Source organism: Mixophyes fleayi, chromosome 3 (assembly GCF_038048845.1).
Source record: "Mixophyes fleayi isolate aMixFle1 chromosome 3, aMixFle1.hap1, whole genome shotgun sequence".
Classification (NCBI taxonomy): domain Eukaryota; kingdom Metazoa; phylum Chordata; class Amphibia; order Anura; family Limnodynastidae; genus Mixophyes; species Mixophyes fleayi.
In genome coordinates, this window is record NC_134404.1 from 253,128,978 (window position 1) to 253,147,577 (window position 18,600).

At 41.3% G+C, this 18,600-nt stretch overlaps 1 protein-coding gene across 2 annotated transcripts in view; it reads right to left on the reverse strand.

The window, feature by feature from the left end:
• Positions 1-8,280: 8,280 nt before the first annotated feature.
• TBP (TATA-box binding protein) overlaps positions 8,281-18,600 on the reverse strand; it is a 48,543-nt gene continuing 38,223 nt past the window's right edge. For both annotated transcript variants that reach the window (XM_075203414.1, XM_075203415.1), the window contains exons 5-8: positions 18,409-18,500; positions 17,726-17,893; positions 15,019-15,113; positions 8,281-9,152 (exon numbers count right to left, since the gene is read on the reverse strand). In XM_075203414.1, coding sequence (XP_075059515.1) covers positions 9,073-9,152; positions 15,019-15,113; positions 17,726-17,893; positions 18,409-18,500 — 435 coding nt within the window. In that variant the 3' untranslated portion in view covers positions 8,281-9,072. The remainder of the gene's footprint in view (positions 9,153-15,018; positions 15,114-17,725; positions 17,894-18,408; positions 18,501-18,600) is intronic.

The window sequence follows — 18,600 nt, forward strand, 5'->3', positions numbered from 1 at the left end:
ACTACTGCCACCGGACCCCCTGCAAACAGGGGCGATAGCCAAGGAAACACCTCTACCCTGGGATTAACATTTTTTTCCTCAGAGTCTGCAATTCAAAAGTGACCAAAACAATCTCTCTGATCACCCGAACTAGATATCATGGCTTCACCTCATCAACCAAAATGGGAGCTGAACCGACAGAGAACACTTGAAGAAAGGACTGAAGATATCTGTAAACCGGAGCTAAAATTGATTTAGAGCACCGGGAACTGCACCTTGCGGGAACCTAGGCAAAGTCCCATATCAAAGCAAGCCACCTAGAGAGCTAGCACTGGGACGTGTGAAAACTCTAGGATTCACACCAAACGCTGTACTGTTTCCAGACCCAGGAGAACTGATGAGGAAAATGCCGTACAGGCTCTATTCAAGGTACCAAGCAGCTCCCTGCGAAGAACCTCTGGACATAAGGTTAGGGTTCTCCAATGCCACTGTGCCAAGCTAAATAATATAAAGAGTGGCAGAAAGAGGCCCCCGACCGTTCACATTTGGCCACAGAGGTAGGCGGAAGGGAGGTGTCGCCACCAGCCGCCAATGCCTGAGAACCATATACTGCAAGGGAAATGAATGGCCTCAGGATAGCTGAAAGCCGTACTTCTTTAGAAAATCCTCAGCACCCGTGAGAACCTGGGAAGTGGAAGTGACAGGTACACCAGAGAGAAGCTTCAGGGAACATCCTGGCATCGAAGAATCCCACTTAAGAGTCTCCAGATTATGGGCAGTAAAGGGGTGACCTGAGAAATAAGTATGGACGCCCTGGAACAAAGTCCGAAGTGCACCCAAGACTCCACCAGGAAGGCAAAGGACTTCTCCGTTGAGAGACCATTCCCCCTGGTTAATTGCCTGCCTGCCGAGACTCTCAGCCTCCCACTTTTTTATGCCGGGATAATGGACAAAAGTATGGGAACATGACACGCTGCTCAGGACATCACCTGGTCGTTTCTCACACTGTTCTCGGGCCGCATATTCCCCCGTGATGCTACAGAAATGTAACAGCCGTGGCATTATCTGACTGTCTAAGAAATAGTGAAAGAGAAAAAGGTGCGCTTCTTTAAATTAATGAAATGTGTACAAGTGTATAAAATAATTTGAGCCGGCAGCCAAGGACAAATAAGACCAATGTGCAAATAAACGAAAGATGTTGCCCGGCGCTCAGAAACAAACAAAATTTAAAAATCACTGTGTCAGCATAAACAAAAAGGAGAATTTTGTGCACAATATAGCTATATTGGGGTTATCTGACTGTCTAGAGCAGGGGTGTCCAAACTTTTAGCTTCCCTGGGCCACATTGGCAGACGAGTTATACTATAATCACTTTTGGTATTGTTTCGATGCAATATCATTTAAGCCAGGCATTGTATATCAGGGTGCCCTGACCAGGCCTGCGGTACCTGACATATACACCACTGTGACCCCAAATTGTGACCTGTTTTGATAATTACACCACTATGTTAGTTAAAGGATAACAACTTATAATGGGCCAAAGGTAATACTAATGGGGCATTATATATTATTCTAAGTAGAAGTATGTAGCGGGGAGATGAGGTCCATGATGCTCCAGGACCAGGTGACTTTTATTCACTTATCAGCGTCCCTTGAAATAAAAAAAATCCCCCTTAACTTACCTTCTAATCGGCTTGTTCTCCTGTCCTCTTCTTTTCTCCAATTCTGTGCTGCTTATTGTTCTTCTCGCGCGGTTGTCTCCTCTGTGCTGCGCTGTGGATGTTGGGCAAAAGACCCTGGAACCCTAAGAACCCTATTAATCTGCCTCCATGTAACAGACTAGAGCCTGTCAGGACCGGGGTTCTGGACCTGGTGATCAACTGACCAGACAGAGCGATGATCTATGAGTCCAATAACCAGGAAACCAGCTCCTATCCGGAGAATTTCCCTCTGGAGAAGTCGAGATTGGAGCATGCAAACATTTCTACCCCGAACGTTGGTACCCTGTATTCCAGAAGCCTCATGCAACTGATAAGAGAAAGCTTCTGTCCGCGCCAGGAGCATACTTTTCCAGCACTGAAATAATGCCCTTTCCTGCGGTAGGAAGACCCTGTTGGACCCAGAATAGAGCCCGAGGTCTAATAAACGTAGCTGCTGCGGCATATTGAGTGGGGAACTTTGTAGTTTCTGCACCCAGACGTGTGCTTCCAGGAACCAGATGGAGATCTCTCTGTGAGAAAGATGTCAAAGCCCTCGGAAAATGGTCGTCCAGACAGGGTACTATAGTGACTCGCCGGGTGCGGCATAGCCCTGTCATGACAGTCATAGCCTTAGAAAATCACAAGGTGCAATGTGCAGAATAAAAAGGCAGGACCCTGGGCCGGAACTGAAATTTCTGTACCGCCAAAGCGAAAAATATACCGGTGCCCCCTTCCAGACTGGTACATGCAAGAAGATCTCCATGATGTATATTGAGGGCAGGAACTCCTTCTGTTCACTGACTGCAATGACTGTGCGCAGTGACTACATCCGAAACAAGAGAATGCAGGCCTGCATGTTCAGGGACTGCCAGCTTAAAAATGGAAGGAAAAGATCCGTCTGTGGGCCAGGAAGAGGTTGGAATAAAATACCCAAACCTCTGGGAATACCACCAGGTATATAGGATCCTCACCTAACTGCACCTGTGCAGGTACTATATGCTCCTATGGGAGCCAAGCAGTGATTACTTAATGGGGCACCCCGACCCCAAGAAAGAAAAGGAACAATGGGTTAAAGTCTGTGGAGCTGATGGGAAGAGATCTACTCTTACCCCCAGTAGCCCCTTGAGACTACACTGTAATTCTGCAAAAGTGATAAGCGCCGTAATTGGAAAGGCCTCCAGAATTCCTCTGGCTCACTGCTCTGACCATGGCTGAATGGCATTTTTCAAAACCCAGCTTTGACCGTGTAGGGTGTAAAACAAACTGGCAGCCGTCAGTTAAGCTGAGTGGAGGCCAGATTACACTTCCAGTCAGAGAAAATCTTCCATGGGCCTCTGCCCAGCGTAGGGCTAGCAGAATAAGTGAATATACGAGTCACAGGATTGTCAATCCCAGGGGTTCCTTCCCATCTAACTAATTTCTCTGCCAGGAGAGGAAAAAGATGTCCAGTCTAGTAATTGTTTATTTGGCTTTTTGCCAAAGGTCAGACACCCTGCCCATCATCTGAGGAGGTGCAGATGGGGCCGCAAACTCAACTTCGGCAAGAGTTAAAGTGTGTAATGCTTAAGCTGATTATTCCACATCTACTCTCAGCATGGATATTCTCAGAGTTAATATTTGTCTGTAAATAAAGATCCAACTAGCCATCCTCTGTTGAGGAAGGGACCATATCCTGATCCCGCCTGTAAACCACTCTGAAAAACAAAATTATGCTTACCCCTGTGAGATGGTGAGCAAATGTGTCTATCTGGGTGGAATCAGACCTGGGCAGAGATCCAGCCGCTTCTGTCTGGGAAGATGTGCCTGCGACAGATATGATCTGTGTGGGCTGAGTATGTGTAGAAGCGTGAGAAAAAAAAGGGGATTCACGTACCTTTTCAGACCCTAACATCACCTTAGTAAGTTCGGCCATTGATGCAGTCAGTGATTTAGCCCAGACTGGCTTCTCCACAGCGGCTGACACCAAAGTGGGAGCACCTCGTTCGCAGACCTTAGCATCGTAAGCTGCACAGAGAGCATCAGGCTAAGCTATTTTAAAGATAATATAAAAAATATATTTGGCATGGATATAATGCAGCTTAGACATACCATCGAGTCCGAATGAAGTACAAGTCAATGCTAAGCAATGTGTTACAGAATAAAACTGAATCACGTCATTTTGGTACATATATAAATGTAGTACAGACGAACCAGCTGGTGTCTACCCCTGGAGGTGCCATTATAGACATAATACAATAGTAAGACAGGTGTAACAGAATAAATCTGTATCTTATCCCTTTGGCCCATATATTATACAAGTTAACCCGTGCATGATACTCATGCATTCTAGTCAAATCAAGATACTTAAGGTCTTAAAAAGGTTCTTGTCATGCATTTGGGCCTAGCCCAGGCCTCCTCAGGGGAAGAGCGTTACTTCCAGACGCAAGCACCCTTTTTAATGTGTATTCATGAGGTAAAATTACCTTACGAAAAGGAGTTTGAGCCCTCAACTCGTAAATTTAGCCTTTACTACCCCGCCCACGGGGGGGGATGATGAAAGTTAACCGACTTCACTATTCTATTTTTTTGGTCAAATAATGTCAGTATACCAAATTTCAGGTCAATTGGATGAGCCCTTTCTGAGAAAATATTTTTTTCCACACACACACGCCGCTAGGCTTTTACTTTTATATATTATATACTACACTGACCTACTAAATTCTTAGCATTATCTAACTCCGTCCAGCAGGTGGCACTGCAGCTTGAGCACTGTCACCCGGTAGTTTTTTCCACACACAGACTAACACACGCCGCTAGGCTTTTATATTATAGATACACATTGCAATATGGACAAACCAGCTGGTATCTTACCATGGATTATACACACACACACTATATATATATATATATATATATATATATATATATATATATATATATATATATATATATATTTTTCGTGGCACATATATAACGCACTGCAGACGTACCAGCAGAACTCTTACCCCTGGAAGTCCCATTTCAGAATTTTTTTAGAATTGTCCATGAAATACACAATCACAATAGAAAAAGGAGTGTGAGGAACAAACAAGTTAAGTGCCTAAACTCCTAGTCCCACCTACTATACCCAATGTCTCGCAGTGTCCCCCAATGGTAGAAAAGAGAAAGTATGTCTACTAGAACAAATATTCCGCTAAAGGATAGTGGACCTTTAAAAGGGATCCTATAGACAGGAAAGCAGAAAGTTTTTTGCAGAAAATTCATGTTTCACCTGAGACTACATTAAAATCACTGGTGGCTATAGCTCTTCTACGAATGTGGGGTGAAATCTCAATACAGGCATCCAGGAAAGATAAACAGACAGTCTACTAAAAAGTGAGGACATTATGCAAAAAAAGCATATTTGAAGGATACGATTTTTTTTCCTACAAAATCTATGGCATCTACATCAGTAGTAAGGAGAGTCACATTGTTATGACGGATACAGAGTCAAGAAATAGTCTGGCTACTCTTCCATTTGAAGGCATTATTCCTTTTGTAAATTAGATACCATGAAACACAGATTCCCACAAGACTGTAGAGCCAGAAATGTACCACCTTTATCTCAACAGTTTGAAAGGACAGCCTAGGCCTATAATTGCTCAACCATTCAGACTTAAGGATGGCAAAATCAAGTCAAAGTTCACAACAATGACTACCGTGAGGAGCATACCCCAATAATGATACAGAATAGAAATCAGTCATTATCCCAGAGGAAAGTTCTCTGTCCAAAACCCCGTCAAGCAAGCTAGAGATAGAAGTGTTACATTAAAGTCTGCAAGATCTAATAAAAAGCAAAGCTTTTTCTTTTTCCCTTGACAAGAAAGCTTCAGGGGCTTTTCACACGGTTTTGGATGCGAGAAAACTTAACAAATTTGTACATGCAAAGCATTTTCAAACGGAATTCGTGAATTCCATTGCAAGGGCCATTAGTGAAGGGGAACTTATGACAGCCATAGACCTTCAGTAGCCATATTTTCATGTTCCTGTAGCAGTACAGCACAGGAAATGTTTCAGATTCTGCATAATGGGGTGTCGTTTGCCTGGCTGCCTTTTAGGCTGGCGACATACCCAATGACTTTTACCAAAGTATTTGTGACATTGGTGATGGTACGAAGGAAACAGGCTGTTCTGAGGCCATCTCCCCAATATAGACATATCTTGACTCCCTAAGTGAAGTTTCCTGCAGCAGACTGGATAGGTTATGAACAAGAGAAAAAAAAATCCATCTTGTTCCTTCACAGCATGAGGATGCTGAGGTTTTTCGGAGACAAAAAAAAAAAAAAAGTATTTCTGTCAAAAGACAGATGTGTAAAGATTTTTGCAAGTTCAAGAATAGGGGATTTATTCAGCGCTCAAAACCAGTAGACCTGTCATGTGGGTAGCTATACTAAATATGTGTAGAAACTAAAGGCTGTAATATTGCTTGCTAAAGGGTCAAAGATTACATGGTGTGATATCCAAATAGTCAGTTGATTTTGAAAAGAATGTAAAGGACATTGAAATTACTGAAAAACTATGATCATGACAAACACTCATGAGAAACCGATTACTAATAAACTGACAACTCTACACCAATCAGCAACAGCCTAATATTGTGTAGGTCTCCCTTGCATTGCAAAATAGCTCTGATTAGTTGAGGAATGGACTCCACAAGACTTCTGTTATCTAGCAACAAGACTTTTAGCACCAGATCCTTTAAGCACAGTAAGTTGCAAGGTGGGGCTGCCGTGACTCGGAACAGTTTTTCCAGCACATCCAACAGATGCTCAATCAGCTTGAGATCTAGGGAATTTGGAGGTCAGGTCAACACCTTGAACTCTTTGCCATGTTCCTCAAACCATTCCTGGATAATTTTTTGCAGTGTGGCATTATACTGCTGAAAGAGGCCATTGCCATGAAGGGATGTACTTGGTATGCAACAATGTTTATAGATAGGTGGTACATGTCAAAGTAACATCCACATGAATGCTAGGACAAAAGGTTTTATAGCAAAACATTGCTGAGAGCATCCCATCCCACTGCCTCCACCCCATAATGCATTCTATGCTAATTACATAATATAATCACACAGCATGTTAATGTGTCAATTCATGATAGGAATTTACATGGTAATGAAATAATCAGTAAACGAATACAACACTGAGATAGCGGTGCATGAGGAGGTACTAAATGGCTATATGTGAATATTTTATCTTCGTCTATATGGGGTTTCCTTGGCCAAATAAATTAAAGCCAGATAATTGGCAACCCGTATGCATATCGGGAGCAGCTGCACATCATATGGTATACTAATGACCTAGAAATGCATATGGAGTTCAATCACTATAATATGTAAAAGTGCTCTACCAGGTAACATGTACTGTCTCGGAGCCAGAATGTGATATTCCTTAACAACCATGAGATAAACAGACCTTTGATTATTTGACCAATTGTCACTCTAATAATTTAGTCATACGCTGAAGGAAGGATACAGACCTGGAATGGATTCCATCCATACTTTCTTCCCTGATCATACATGCCGACTTTCTGGTAGGGAACACACCCTGCATTTATACAGATTACTCTCGATTTCTAAACTTGCCATCATATGTTCTTATGTAGATTAAATGGGCGTTTTAATATACAATTTAATGGAAAAATATCTTGTACTTTACCGCTTTTTCCTACCCATGTCATGATTTTGCGAGCGGTACATTGAAGGGACATTTTGTGATAAAAGTCCTAGAGCGTACAAGCAATTTGAGTAAACACAAGTTTGGAGAGAAATTTACACTTTTAAAAAGACTGCACACCTGTCGTAATAGAACTCTATTTGTACCAATGATGTTTTCGAGTGGAGATAAATTAGGTAACTTACCTAGTATACTATATGGTTTTTCTTTATTATCCAAATCTATATTTAGAAGAAATATGTTTCCTCACCAGAAGTTTTGATTTTATCTTTCAGAAATGATCAATTTAGAAGGAAGTATTGTCTGAAGATTTCTAGTCTCATCTTATTTTGTTTGGCATGCATGTGCCAAAGCACGTATATAATTTCTTGCTATTTTTTGGACTTACTGGGGGGTATAATAAAATATATTTATATTATATATATATATATATATATATATATATATATATATATATATATATATATTTTATCTATATCTGCATAATTTGAAGCACTAAGCTGAAAACGTACCTACTTTTTATTTTGTAATCATGAGTTTCCTGGAATGAAGTAGGCTCCTCCCCTCCCTACCCGGGGGGGGACGTGGGGAGGTAGAGACAACCCTTAATATCTATTTAATGATTTGAGGAATTCCATATGAAGAAATATAGATTTGAATATGAAGGTATTTTAAATCAGTTTACACTTTTCAGAAAACATTTTATGTTAAAATACCAATTGATCTACAGTCCTTCAAACCGAAAATCAGAATCTGTGTGCATTTAATTTAGGGGGCACAGTCCATTGTAGTCCAAAATGTTAGTGGAAACACCAATTGTTCAGACTGATTTAGATTCACCAACTTCTCACTTAAGCTTAGTCCCGCTACAAAATACATGCTCAATTTCAAGAAACAGAAGACAAACATTTCAGAAAGCTAATAAATTTATTATGCCCAGCTGAACACTGAAATTCAGGAATGTTTCTGGCACAAAAGAAAAATAGGGTTATTCAGCAGCTTAAAAAAAAATTGTGATTGAGCAAATATACAATGTTTTAAAGTGGCTTTAGTAGTAAAACCTAGTGTAATTGTTCTATTTAATGGCAGGGATAATACAAACAAGAGTTCTACAATTGAAGATCCATACCACATTCAAACGGAACATAGTTGATAATAACATGGAGATTAGAGGACTGCATAATAACTTACTAAAATCTGCCTTAAATGTGAAGCAATACCAAAATATACCCATCAAGTATAATACAGAGCACTTTGCCTAGACATACAATAGTTGAGTCCTCTCTGGATCCCAATATCATCCTTGAGGCATATTAATTTCATTAAACATGGGCAGTTTATAAAACTCATTCTGCTCCTGGAACTCACAACTCATGGTCCAACTACAGTCCTTATTTACAATCAAATACAGATGCTAAATGAACTAAAAATTTTCATAAAACTGGATAATTTAAATATAACTTTTTAAAAGTCAAAAGCCTTCCACATACAATCTTGATTAAAATCACATTTGGCAATTAAATAAAAAGAAAAAAAAGTTATGTGAAAAAGCTTAATGTCACAGGAACATACTGAAGTCCATGGAACACTATAGAGTCCATATTTTCTTTAACAGTGCACCTTGCCAGTTAAAAAAAAAAAAAAAAAAAAAAGAATTCTCTTTCATAACACATACAGAGATAAAATGGCAAAAGCAGCTGTTATGTAGTCTTTCTAAAGCCTTTTAGGATAGGATATATATTTTCAAACGCTTCGTAGATCTCTGCTCGGACTTTAGCACCTGAAGGGAGAAAAATAAAATAAAAATATATTGAGTTAGGCATGTCTAAAGCCTTCAGTGGATATGGCTATGTGCAAGGAAAATACAGCGCTTGATTGCTGAGTGCCCAGTGCTAGGACACATGATGTGAGGGTAGTAACCCGGAACAAGGGATACTTTGTACAAAAAAATAAAATAAAATAAAAAAAATAAAGAAAACATCTGGACTATTTTAAATTCCCTTTTAAGTTATACAACTACACATTTTACAATTAGAAAACTTTATTCAGACATTAGTACTTACCTCAGTGGAACTTACAATCTAGTTTCCATAAACACAAGGTCTAAATTACTTCAGAAGCCAACTAACCTTAAAATGTGGTTTTGTGCACTCAGAGAAAACCCACATCAAAACAGGAAGAGCAAATTTCACACAGTTAACAGGAACACAATGCACCAGCAGCAAACAATGTAGACTCATGAGTAGGCACACTGGAACCCATTATTATGCCTACATAAAGCAACACATACTATTCACACAATCAAGCATTACACGCACATGCCATTTTATAAAATCATTGAGAATCTGTATTTTTGATACCATGTACCACCAAGCAGCACAAGTAGCATGTTGCTTATGGGTGGCTATCAACTCTCACTAAAGTAATTCAGTTGTTAGCACCCCCCCCTCCCCCAATATGTCTAGCTACTCCAAAGTAACCAGTGGTCTAGTGTTGTGTTCTTTTTTTCTTGTGAACGGATTCATGTGAAGTGACATGATTACTTGGTTTGGATCAGGCAAGCTGTTGTAGAGAAAAGGAGCCAGTTCTAGTCCGTGGGAGCCTTTGGTGGGTTCGGGCTGGATTGAGATTAACCCCACGCTACAGGTAAATGAAACGTTTACTTAATGTGGAAATGTTTTACATTTTTTCAGTTTGCACTTCATATATTCCAGGTACATAGCATGCAGTGTGTTTGGAGTCTAAATGCAAAATGTTAACCCAACACAACCCAAACCATGGCCCACTAAGTGACATCAACCTACCATATGTTATCCCTGGAGGATACTAAATGGTGTTCCTTGATAGGGAAGGGTGAATGATCAGTTTCTCATAGCCATTAAGCATTCATTTATATGAAGCTTCTAAATGTAATGCTTTACGGGAATAAAAAGATGTAAAAATCTGGTATCTATGAATAAACACTATATTTTAATGGCACAGTATTACAAATACTCTCTCCAGTGGGTAGATCGTCATACATCTGGGAGCGGTGGCCTCTCCCATACCCTAAAGACCTTCTCACATACTTGACCCAGTTTGTAAGAGAAACCACACATACTGTCTAAACTGCTCATCACTTGCTTGAACATAAAACGCTTGCCACAATCCCCAAAATGCTGTATATACTTTACAAGTCCCTCATCTAAATATTCCCAATTTGTTTCACACAGAAATTATTCTATTTGCATTAGAGGACAGACTGTAGCAATCTGTTTTGCAGAACCCAGTTAGGCAGTCCCTCCCCTCCCAAATCTTAACAAATATCTCTATGATGCCCAAATTATATTTAGGACACTGGTTTCAATTAAATGGTAGACATAAGAGAGGCTTTATGCTTCCGATAAATCTGTTTCTCCGATTCCATCTGAGAGACACTGCTACCATGGGTTGTGTGAGGTGAGTGGAGTTTGGCACTTAACTAGTGAACTTATTAATGTATCAAGCTGACAAACCCCTCCCCTCTGCAACCCTCCTGTAGCCTCTTCAGTTTAATTATAAAGCCCCAAGGAAGGGGAGTCAACCAAACAGAAGAGGGGAGGGAAACAATGTCCCCCAGATGGAATCAGAGAAATGGATTTATCGCAAGTATAAAAATCCTCTTTCATTCTATCTGGGGGACACTGCTACCATTGGGACGTTCTAAAGCAGCCCACCTAAGGGAGGGACCGCTCCGACAGCCTGGTACGTAGAGCACTATGGCCAAAACTGGAAATGATAAAATAAAAGTATGGACCGAAGACAAAGTGGCTGCTCTGCATAACTGGTCCGCTGAGAACCTATTTCGCGCAGCCCAAGACAACCCCCACTGAACGGGTAGAATGGGCAACAATAATATCTGGTACAGATCAGATAGCATTGATATAAGCCTACTTAATAGTCGACGCAAGCCATCTAGCAATTGTTTGGAGGCCGGCCATCCTTGTTTTGAGTAGTCAAACTAAAGAGTCCGTGTGGCGAATGTTTGATGTCCTGTGGACATAGATTCGGAGATCTATGCAGTTTTCTGGATGTAGTCAGAGAACATGCTCCTGAAGACTGTGGTTCCCCTGTGAACACAGAGACAACCATTTCTTGGTTAACATGAAAACTGAAAACTGGACACCACTTTTAGCAGGAAAGTAGTAACTATTCTGAGAACCGCCCTATCATCGTTAAAGACGAGATGTGGTTCACTACGAGAGAGCACCCAGTGCGGAAACTCTACGAGCGGACACAATGACTTGTAGGATCACTACCTTCCATGTTAAGAACCGTAATTCCAGCAGTAAGTAACAGTTCAAAGGGAGGTCCTTCAAGCATATTAAAGACCAGGTTAAAGGTCCCAGGATGCCGTGGACGAAATAAATGTAGGTTGGATATGCAGAACTCTCTGTAGGAAGGTCCTGCCATCTGGAATGTCTGGCAGGCGAAGGTGAAAAAACATCGACAGGGCAGAGATCTGCACTTTTAATGAACCCAGGTGATCCTGGAGAAAAGAAAGAACCCTTGAGAGGCAGAACGAAGCAGTGTGGCAGGGTCGACTCACACCATCTAATGTAGGAACACCATTTCCCCAGCAGAATTGCATGCCGGATTAAATAGTCCGCTTCCCAGTTCTGGAAGCCTGGAAAAAAGACTGCGTAGATGGAGGGAATGTGGTTTTCGGTCAGGTCAAGATCTGAGCTGCCACCTTCATTGCTCCTGCACACCTGGTGCCCCCGTCTGTTGACATAAGAGACTATCGTGGTGTCGTCTGACTGCAGACGGACCGGGCAGCCGTGAAGGATGGTCTGGCTGCCCTGTAAGGCCTTTAGCATGGCTTTCAGTTACAGTATGTTGATGGGTAAAGAAGTCTCCCGAGCGGATCAGAGTCCATGAAGTCGTAATGAAGGACCACAGTCCCCCATCTCCAATGGCTGGTGTCTGGATACCAAGATCCAGACCCATAGGGCAAAGGACCTGTCGACTACCAGATTGTCCTGGACCATCCACCATCTGAGGGATTGTCTCGCCTCTGGTGACAAGCGTATCAATTAGCATTATAATCTTTGATGAGATCCTGACCACTTTAAGAGGTCCAATTGGAAGCAGCAAGTGTGAAGTCGACCATAAGAAAGAGTCTCAAAGGTTGACACCATCTTCCATAGAAGGCTCATGCATAAGAGGATCGACGGTCTGTGGCAGGTCAGAACTCGTGTCCTAGCGTCTCGCAAAGATTGGTATTTGTCCCAACATCTGAAAGGAATACCTTTTGTTTGTAGGTATCCATTATTAGTCCCAGAAAGGTCATTCTCTGGCAAGGCGTTACCTGGGATTTGGACTGGTTTATGAGCCACCCATGCATCTCCAGGATCTTGATGGTGAGCTGCAGATGCTGGTCTAGCAGGTGAGCAGAGGCAGCTTTGATTAGTAGATCATCCAGGTATGGCACGACCTGTACTCCTTTGGAATAAAGACAAGCCACCATTACTGCCATTATTTTTGTAAACATCCTTGGTGCTGTTGAGATGCCAAATGGAAGAGCTCTGAACTGGTAGAGAGAAGGTCCCACTGTGAATCTGAGGAAGGCTCGATGTGCCTTCCAAATAGGTACGTGGAGATAGGAGTCTGATGGCTATTGACGCCATGAACTGGTCTGCTTCCAGTCCATTGATAACTGATCTGAAGGATTATATTCAAAATCTGTCCGCCTGCAGGTGTAAGTTCAACCGTTTTAGGATCAGAATAGGGCGGAAAGAGTCATCTGGCATTTGGACCAAAAGAGGTTGGAGTCTTTTTGGTGTTCAGGGACGTTGCGGATGACTCCATTTGAAAGAAGAGGCCACACAGATGAACATTGCCTGTCTTCTTTGTGGGTCACGAGGCAAGCTGGTTGCGAAAACCAGACAGGTCTATTATGTATCCTCTGGTTATTATCCTGTGAATCCAATGGCCCACTGATCTTTAAACAGAAGCAGATGTCCCCCCCCACTTCCGCCACCGTGGGAAGGAGGGGGGCGCGAAACTGAAGGCTTACCTGGGATTTTGGAAGGACGGTTAGTGGAGGAGGATAAAGACCTCTGTGAGAGTGTGCTCTGGTGCCAGGTGGTCTGGGCCTGTGTGTCTGGCCCCCACCACATGAGCCCCCCTGAAAGGGCTGTCTAAGTGAGCCAAACTTTGGTGCCCTACGCTTTGGGATATTGACCGGGAGGAAAGTACTTTTGCCTCCTGTGGCTTGCCAGATTATGCTGTCCAATTCAGGCCCAAATAGTACTCTACCTGAATAAGGGAGAGAGATTACAGAGATTTCTTTGATTCGGTGTCCCAGGACCTCAGTCATAGGGTCCTCCTGGCCGTCACGGAGCCCGAGGAGGAGATGAGGCTGCGTTTTGGGCAGCCTCATAAGTATCCTGAAGCCTCCTTGAGATGTATGGCAAGGGGGAGCAAGTCTGAATCTTGCAGACTCGTTGCCAACTGGTCAGCCCATGTTTCCATAGCCGTGGCAACCCATGCAGATGAAAACATGGGTCTAAATGCAGTAGATGGACTTTAATAAAGCCTCTATCTTACAGTCAGTGGGATCTTGCAGGGTAGCTGTCCCTGGAACAGGGAAAGTGGTGTGGTGAGCCAAGCATGCCACTAGCGTATCAACCCTTTGGACCTGTTTCCAACTATTTAGGTCATTTTCCTGTAATGGGTATAGAGCCAGGTACCTTTGTGGAATAACAAACCTGTGATCAGGTAGCTTCCAAGATGCTTCTGTGATTTCTTTCAGCTCCACAGATGGAAGAAAGAGGATCGCCCGTCTCCTGACCTTTTTAAAGAGACTATGATCTGTAGCCCTAGTCTCTTCTAGGTCTAGAAGACCTAATGCCTGCCGGACTGCTACCACCAGGTCGTCAATCCTCGGATATCTGGAAGATTCTTTCAACCTCTCAATATAGTTCTAATGCAAGAGCTTGAAGGCTTAGAGGAGAATTCAATTAGAAGTATCTTGTGACCATTCCGGGGCCGCTCTTTTATTCTACCATAGTAACAAAGTGTGCAGCCACAATGTTTGAGGAACATCGTAGCTAAGTGAATCTGCCCCTTAGACTACAATCTCTGGTAATGTGTTATTCTTTCAAAGCTCTTGTGCTTCCAGGATGTTGAGAAAGAGAAGCAAAAAGGTATTTGGCACTAGGTCATTAACATTGTTAATACACCGAAATAGAATAAAGACTAAAGAGTTCACGCTACAAACCCACTATTGTTTTCATTCTCCCTAATTGGGGTATAGAATTCAGGTACAACACTCCCAAAACCCATTCTCCAGTTTAAATAATTCCTGGTTAGATTAAAACAGGGTCAGAAGAGACTAAATTCCTACTTCCTTCTCCTTGCTAAGGCCCTTGTGGCATACAGTACATCAGCCTGACCAGATGGATAAAAGGTGGCAAGATGCCCAGGAGACCCCCTCCTCTATATCATTCTGTATGAAAGTCAGAACTATTTCTATATTGTACACTGAGACACATTTTGTTTTGCCTTGTGGTGGATGTTTCCTAGTAACTTTGCTATCACGGCTAAACTGTGTGCTCGTTCTGGTTACATGTACTTACTTGACACACAATGACTACTTAAAAGAATTTGAATCTGTCACTTACCAGTTAATACAACCTTTCCAGAAACAAAAATCAGAAGAACAATTCTTGGTTTGATCATTCTGTAGATAAGACCTGGAAATAACTCTGGCTCATAGCTGGAAAGAGATAAAAAAAAAAAAAAAAAAAAAAAAGTCAAGTTGCTCTTGTGAAATGATGTTCCTTAAAAAAAATTAAGCAAGACGAAGTGACAATAGTACTTTTCCTATATTAAACAAAAAGGTTGCTGACCATATGAGAGCCATTAAAAATTGGCTTATTTTTATTTTGTACTTCAACATACCTCTACAAGACTGACTTTTCTGCAGCTGTGAGGTTATCAGCCCAGGACAGTGAAAAGTCAGGAGTCTCTGGGGATAATTTTTTTTTTTTTTAAAGCTTTAGCAAAACTACAACATACATGCATGACTAAATGTATATGAAGAAACATTTGAAACAAAGTACACATGCGGAAATGAAGACACTTCAAGAAGTCCATCGTAAGACTTTTAACGTGCAGAATGTAAACAGCAGGCAGTGCAAGCATGGTCTTTTCCTCCAACTGAGTTAAGGTTTAAACTTCTTAAAAATTAAGATAAAAAGCAGACTCTTCCAGAAAGGTATGTGCAGATGTGTAATGTCTGCTGAGAGATACTGCTTAAAAAGATTGCCTCAAGGGCTTAATGTTGACATAATACATAGGTAGCATTGTAAGATGTGACCATTTTGGAGGACTGTTCTCTTTAGAGGGCAGAATCAGAGTACTAAAATAATTATGCTTCCTATGGACCAAGCCATAATACAAGACGGGCAATACTGTGTTACTAACAGGCAAGCTGGTCTACACTCTGTCAAAGTGCATCATTTTGTCACATTGAACTTAAGTACACCCAAGTACAATGTGACAGACAAAGATGAAATAATGCCCATAACCAAACATTCCAGTCACTTTTTTCAGTAGATCATGTCACTACTGGATGCTATGGATAAGTGAGGACCTGGCCAGTATTTCACAAGGTTTTTCCTGCTGCTAGAAAAAAACATTGCCCGAAATGCTCTACATAATGTGTAAGTAGTTTGAGAATAACTGCTTAACAGGTGCTCTCGTAACATTACTATGTCCGTCATGCTACCACTCTGCTGCAGGAGTGTAAGGTGCAGGCAAAGTTAGAGGCTTTATACAAGTGAACTATGCGGTTTTGTGGGTTCATAAGGAGGGGCAGGGTAATTTATGTTACAGTAAATCAGAAGACCAAGACAGAACACTCTCCTAAAGATGTTTAGTGGACCAAGGAGGCAATATTTTATTTTAACAATAGCTGCAGTTGAACGTCAGCTTAACACTGAAAATAATATATAAAACATGGATAAGATTAACATTTGTTTTTAGCGGTAGTGACAGGATGGACCGCCTATGCCACCCTGTCTGTTGTTGCTGGAAACTGGCTGGGCTTACTTTGCCACCGTTCCCTTACGTTATCCCAAATGCACCCTCTTGCCGCAGTAGGAGGGACTTACAATGCTGCCACCACTGAGCTCCTTTATGGCACTCAGAACCACGTTCCTTCTGGGTAACTGTCACTGCTAGTATACTCCTGACCTCTTACTATGGATCAGGGTTGCTGTGAATAGATCCCCCCTGGCCTATCACTGACCAGAGCTGCAGGGTAGTGGCAGAGCGGTGGTACTGGAGAGTTGGGTCCAACCTCAGAATCAGTGAACGGATTAGATTTAGGGTCTAATCTGCAGGTCACAGGATAACAGAAATATTGAAGACGTTGTCAAGCATGGTCTTGAAGCAAAGCTTGATGTTTTATTTCGCTCAGGTGCCCCGACAAGGACAGTTCCACTTAAAGGTATCAGTGGTCAGGTCAGATGGAACATCAGTATGATACATTTCAGTGTACAGGACAGTGTTTATATTTTTATACAGATTTGGACACAGGCTATTTTTAGAATCAGGATGTACCCTGTTTAACAAAACATAGATTTACATGAATTGCACTTATCTGTGAAATTCTAGAAACGCTGTGATATCCTGCATCGTTGTTTTAGAAATCTAGCAGCACGTTTTAAATTAAACCTTCCTGTCTCCAAGTAAAACCTCACACATTAAAAGAGCCTATTAACATATGGGGTCTTTCTTCAGAATACACATCCCCACTGAACATCACAAACCAAAACAAGCCATTTTCCCACATCACAATACACAAAAGGCTTCCATCCACAAAGGCTCATTGTATCAGATATATACATCAGAAATAAGCATTTGCTTTAGAAAGGTTAAAACAGAAAAAAACAAATTTTCTTTCCTGGTCTCAGGAATAACGATTTCCCTTACCAAAATATACACAATATCAAAAATAAGTGCATGTGCAATTATATAAAATAAGCGCCCTGCGCTATTTCCTTTAAGTAAATTTATGCCATAAGTTATTTATATGTGATCCAGTCACAGCGGTTCTCTAAATATTGATTCAATGCATCCCTACAATAACTTAGCGCAAAGCATTGTAGCAGCCTTCTAGTTGTTTATGTCTGGGAAATCACAGCAAAAGTTAAAGTTAATCTATGCCTTGTAAGATGACCTTGTTGGACACAATGGTCCTCAAATAACCTCTTCTGGGCTAATTGAGAGATCATCCTGTGTTATGATTTACACCCATCTATTGCAAATACTTACAATTATTTTGAGTAAAAAGGAGGCATAATTACAGCGGTAAATCATTACCTGCTGAACTGTTGATGCGTGAGGACCAAGCCTTCTAATCTGATTGGGAACTTCACGTCACAGCTCCCCACCATATTTTGAATTTTAAAATCTAAGAACTTTGCAGGAAACCCCAGCTTCTGTACAACTCTTGCATACTTTCGGGCTGCTAACCGTGACTGCTCTTCACTAAAAGACAGACAAAAATAAGATTCAACAACAAAAGTAGCAGGTCTGTATGTTGCAGTGTGGTCTCTTGTTGCTTTATCAATCTCCTTTAACGGTATTAGGCTTTTTGACAAAAGGTATGTTCCTGTGGGATCAGGAGGGAGTTAAGGGAAGGAAAAGTACCTGCACTGGAAAGCAAATGTCTTCGTATTAAGAGAAAAATTCTATAGGTTTTCAAATGGTTATAAAAGTTACAAGCCAAATTAGAACAAGGGGGTGGGGAGGGAGTAAGGTAACTAATTGAAACCATCAACTTATGTTCTCATTTCAGTTTAGAAAGTAAAACATTACAAGTTACAGCATCTTCTCCAGTGCACCAGTTTTCATAATAACAACCACCCCCTATTAATCTTTAGAATACCTTGTCATTAATTTAAAGGTTAATGCAGCAAGTAAAGTGGTGGTCTAGTACAAACTCAAATTTGCATTTTCTTTTATATAAAACAAAGCTAGTCAAACAGAAGTAAAACACTTACCTTTTAGCTCCTGTGCAAACCATTTTGCCCGAACTAAATATGAGTGCTGTTGTACGTGGCTCTCTAATTCGCATTATAACGGCAGCAAAACGCTGGGATAAAGAATATGCATAGGAAGATATAGATTAATACACAAAGTATAAACATATGAACAAGGGTTTCCACACTTTTGCACAAAGCTACTGAAATTCC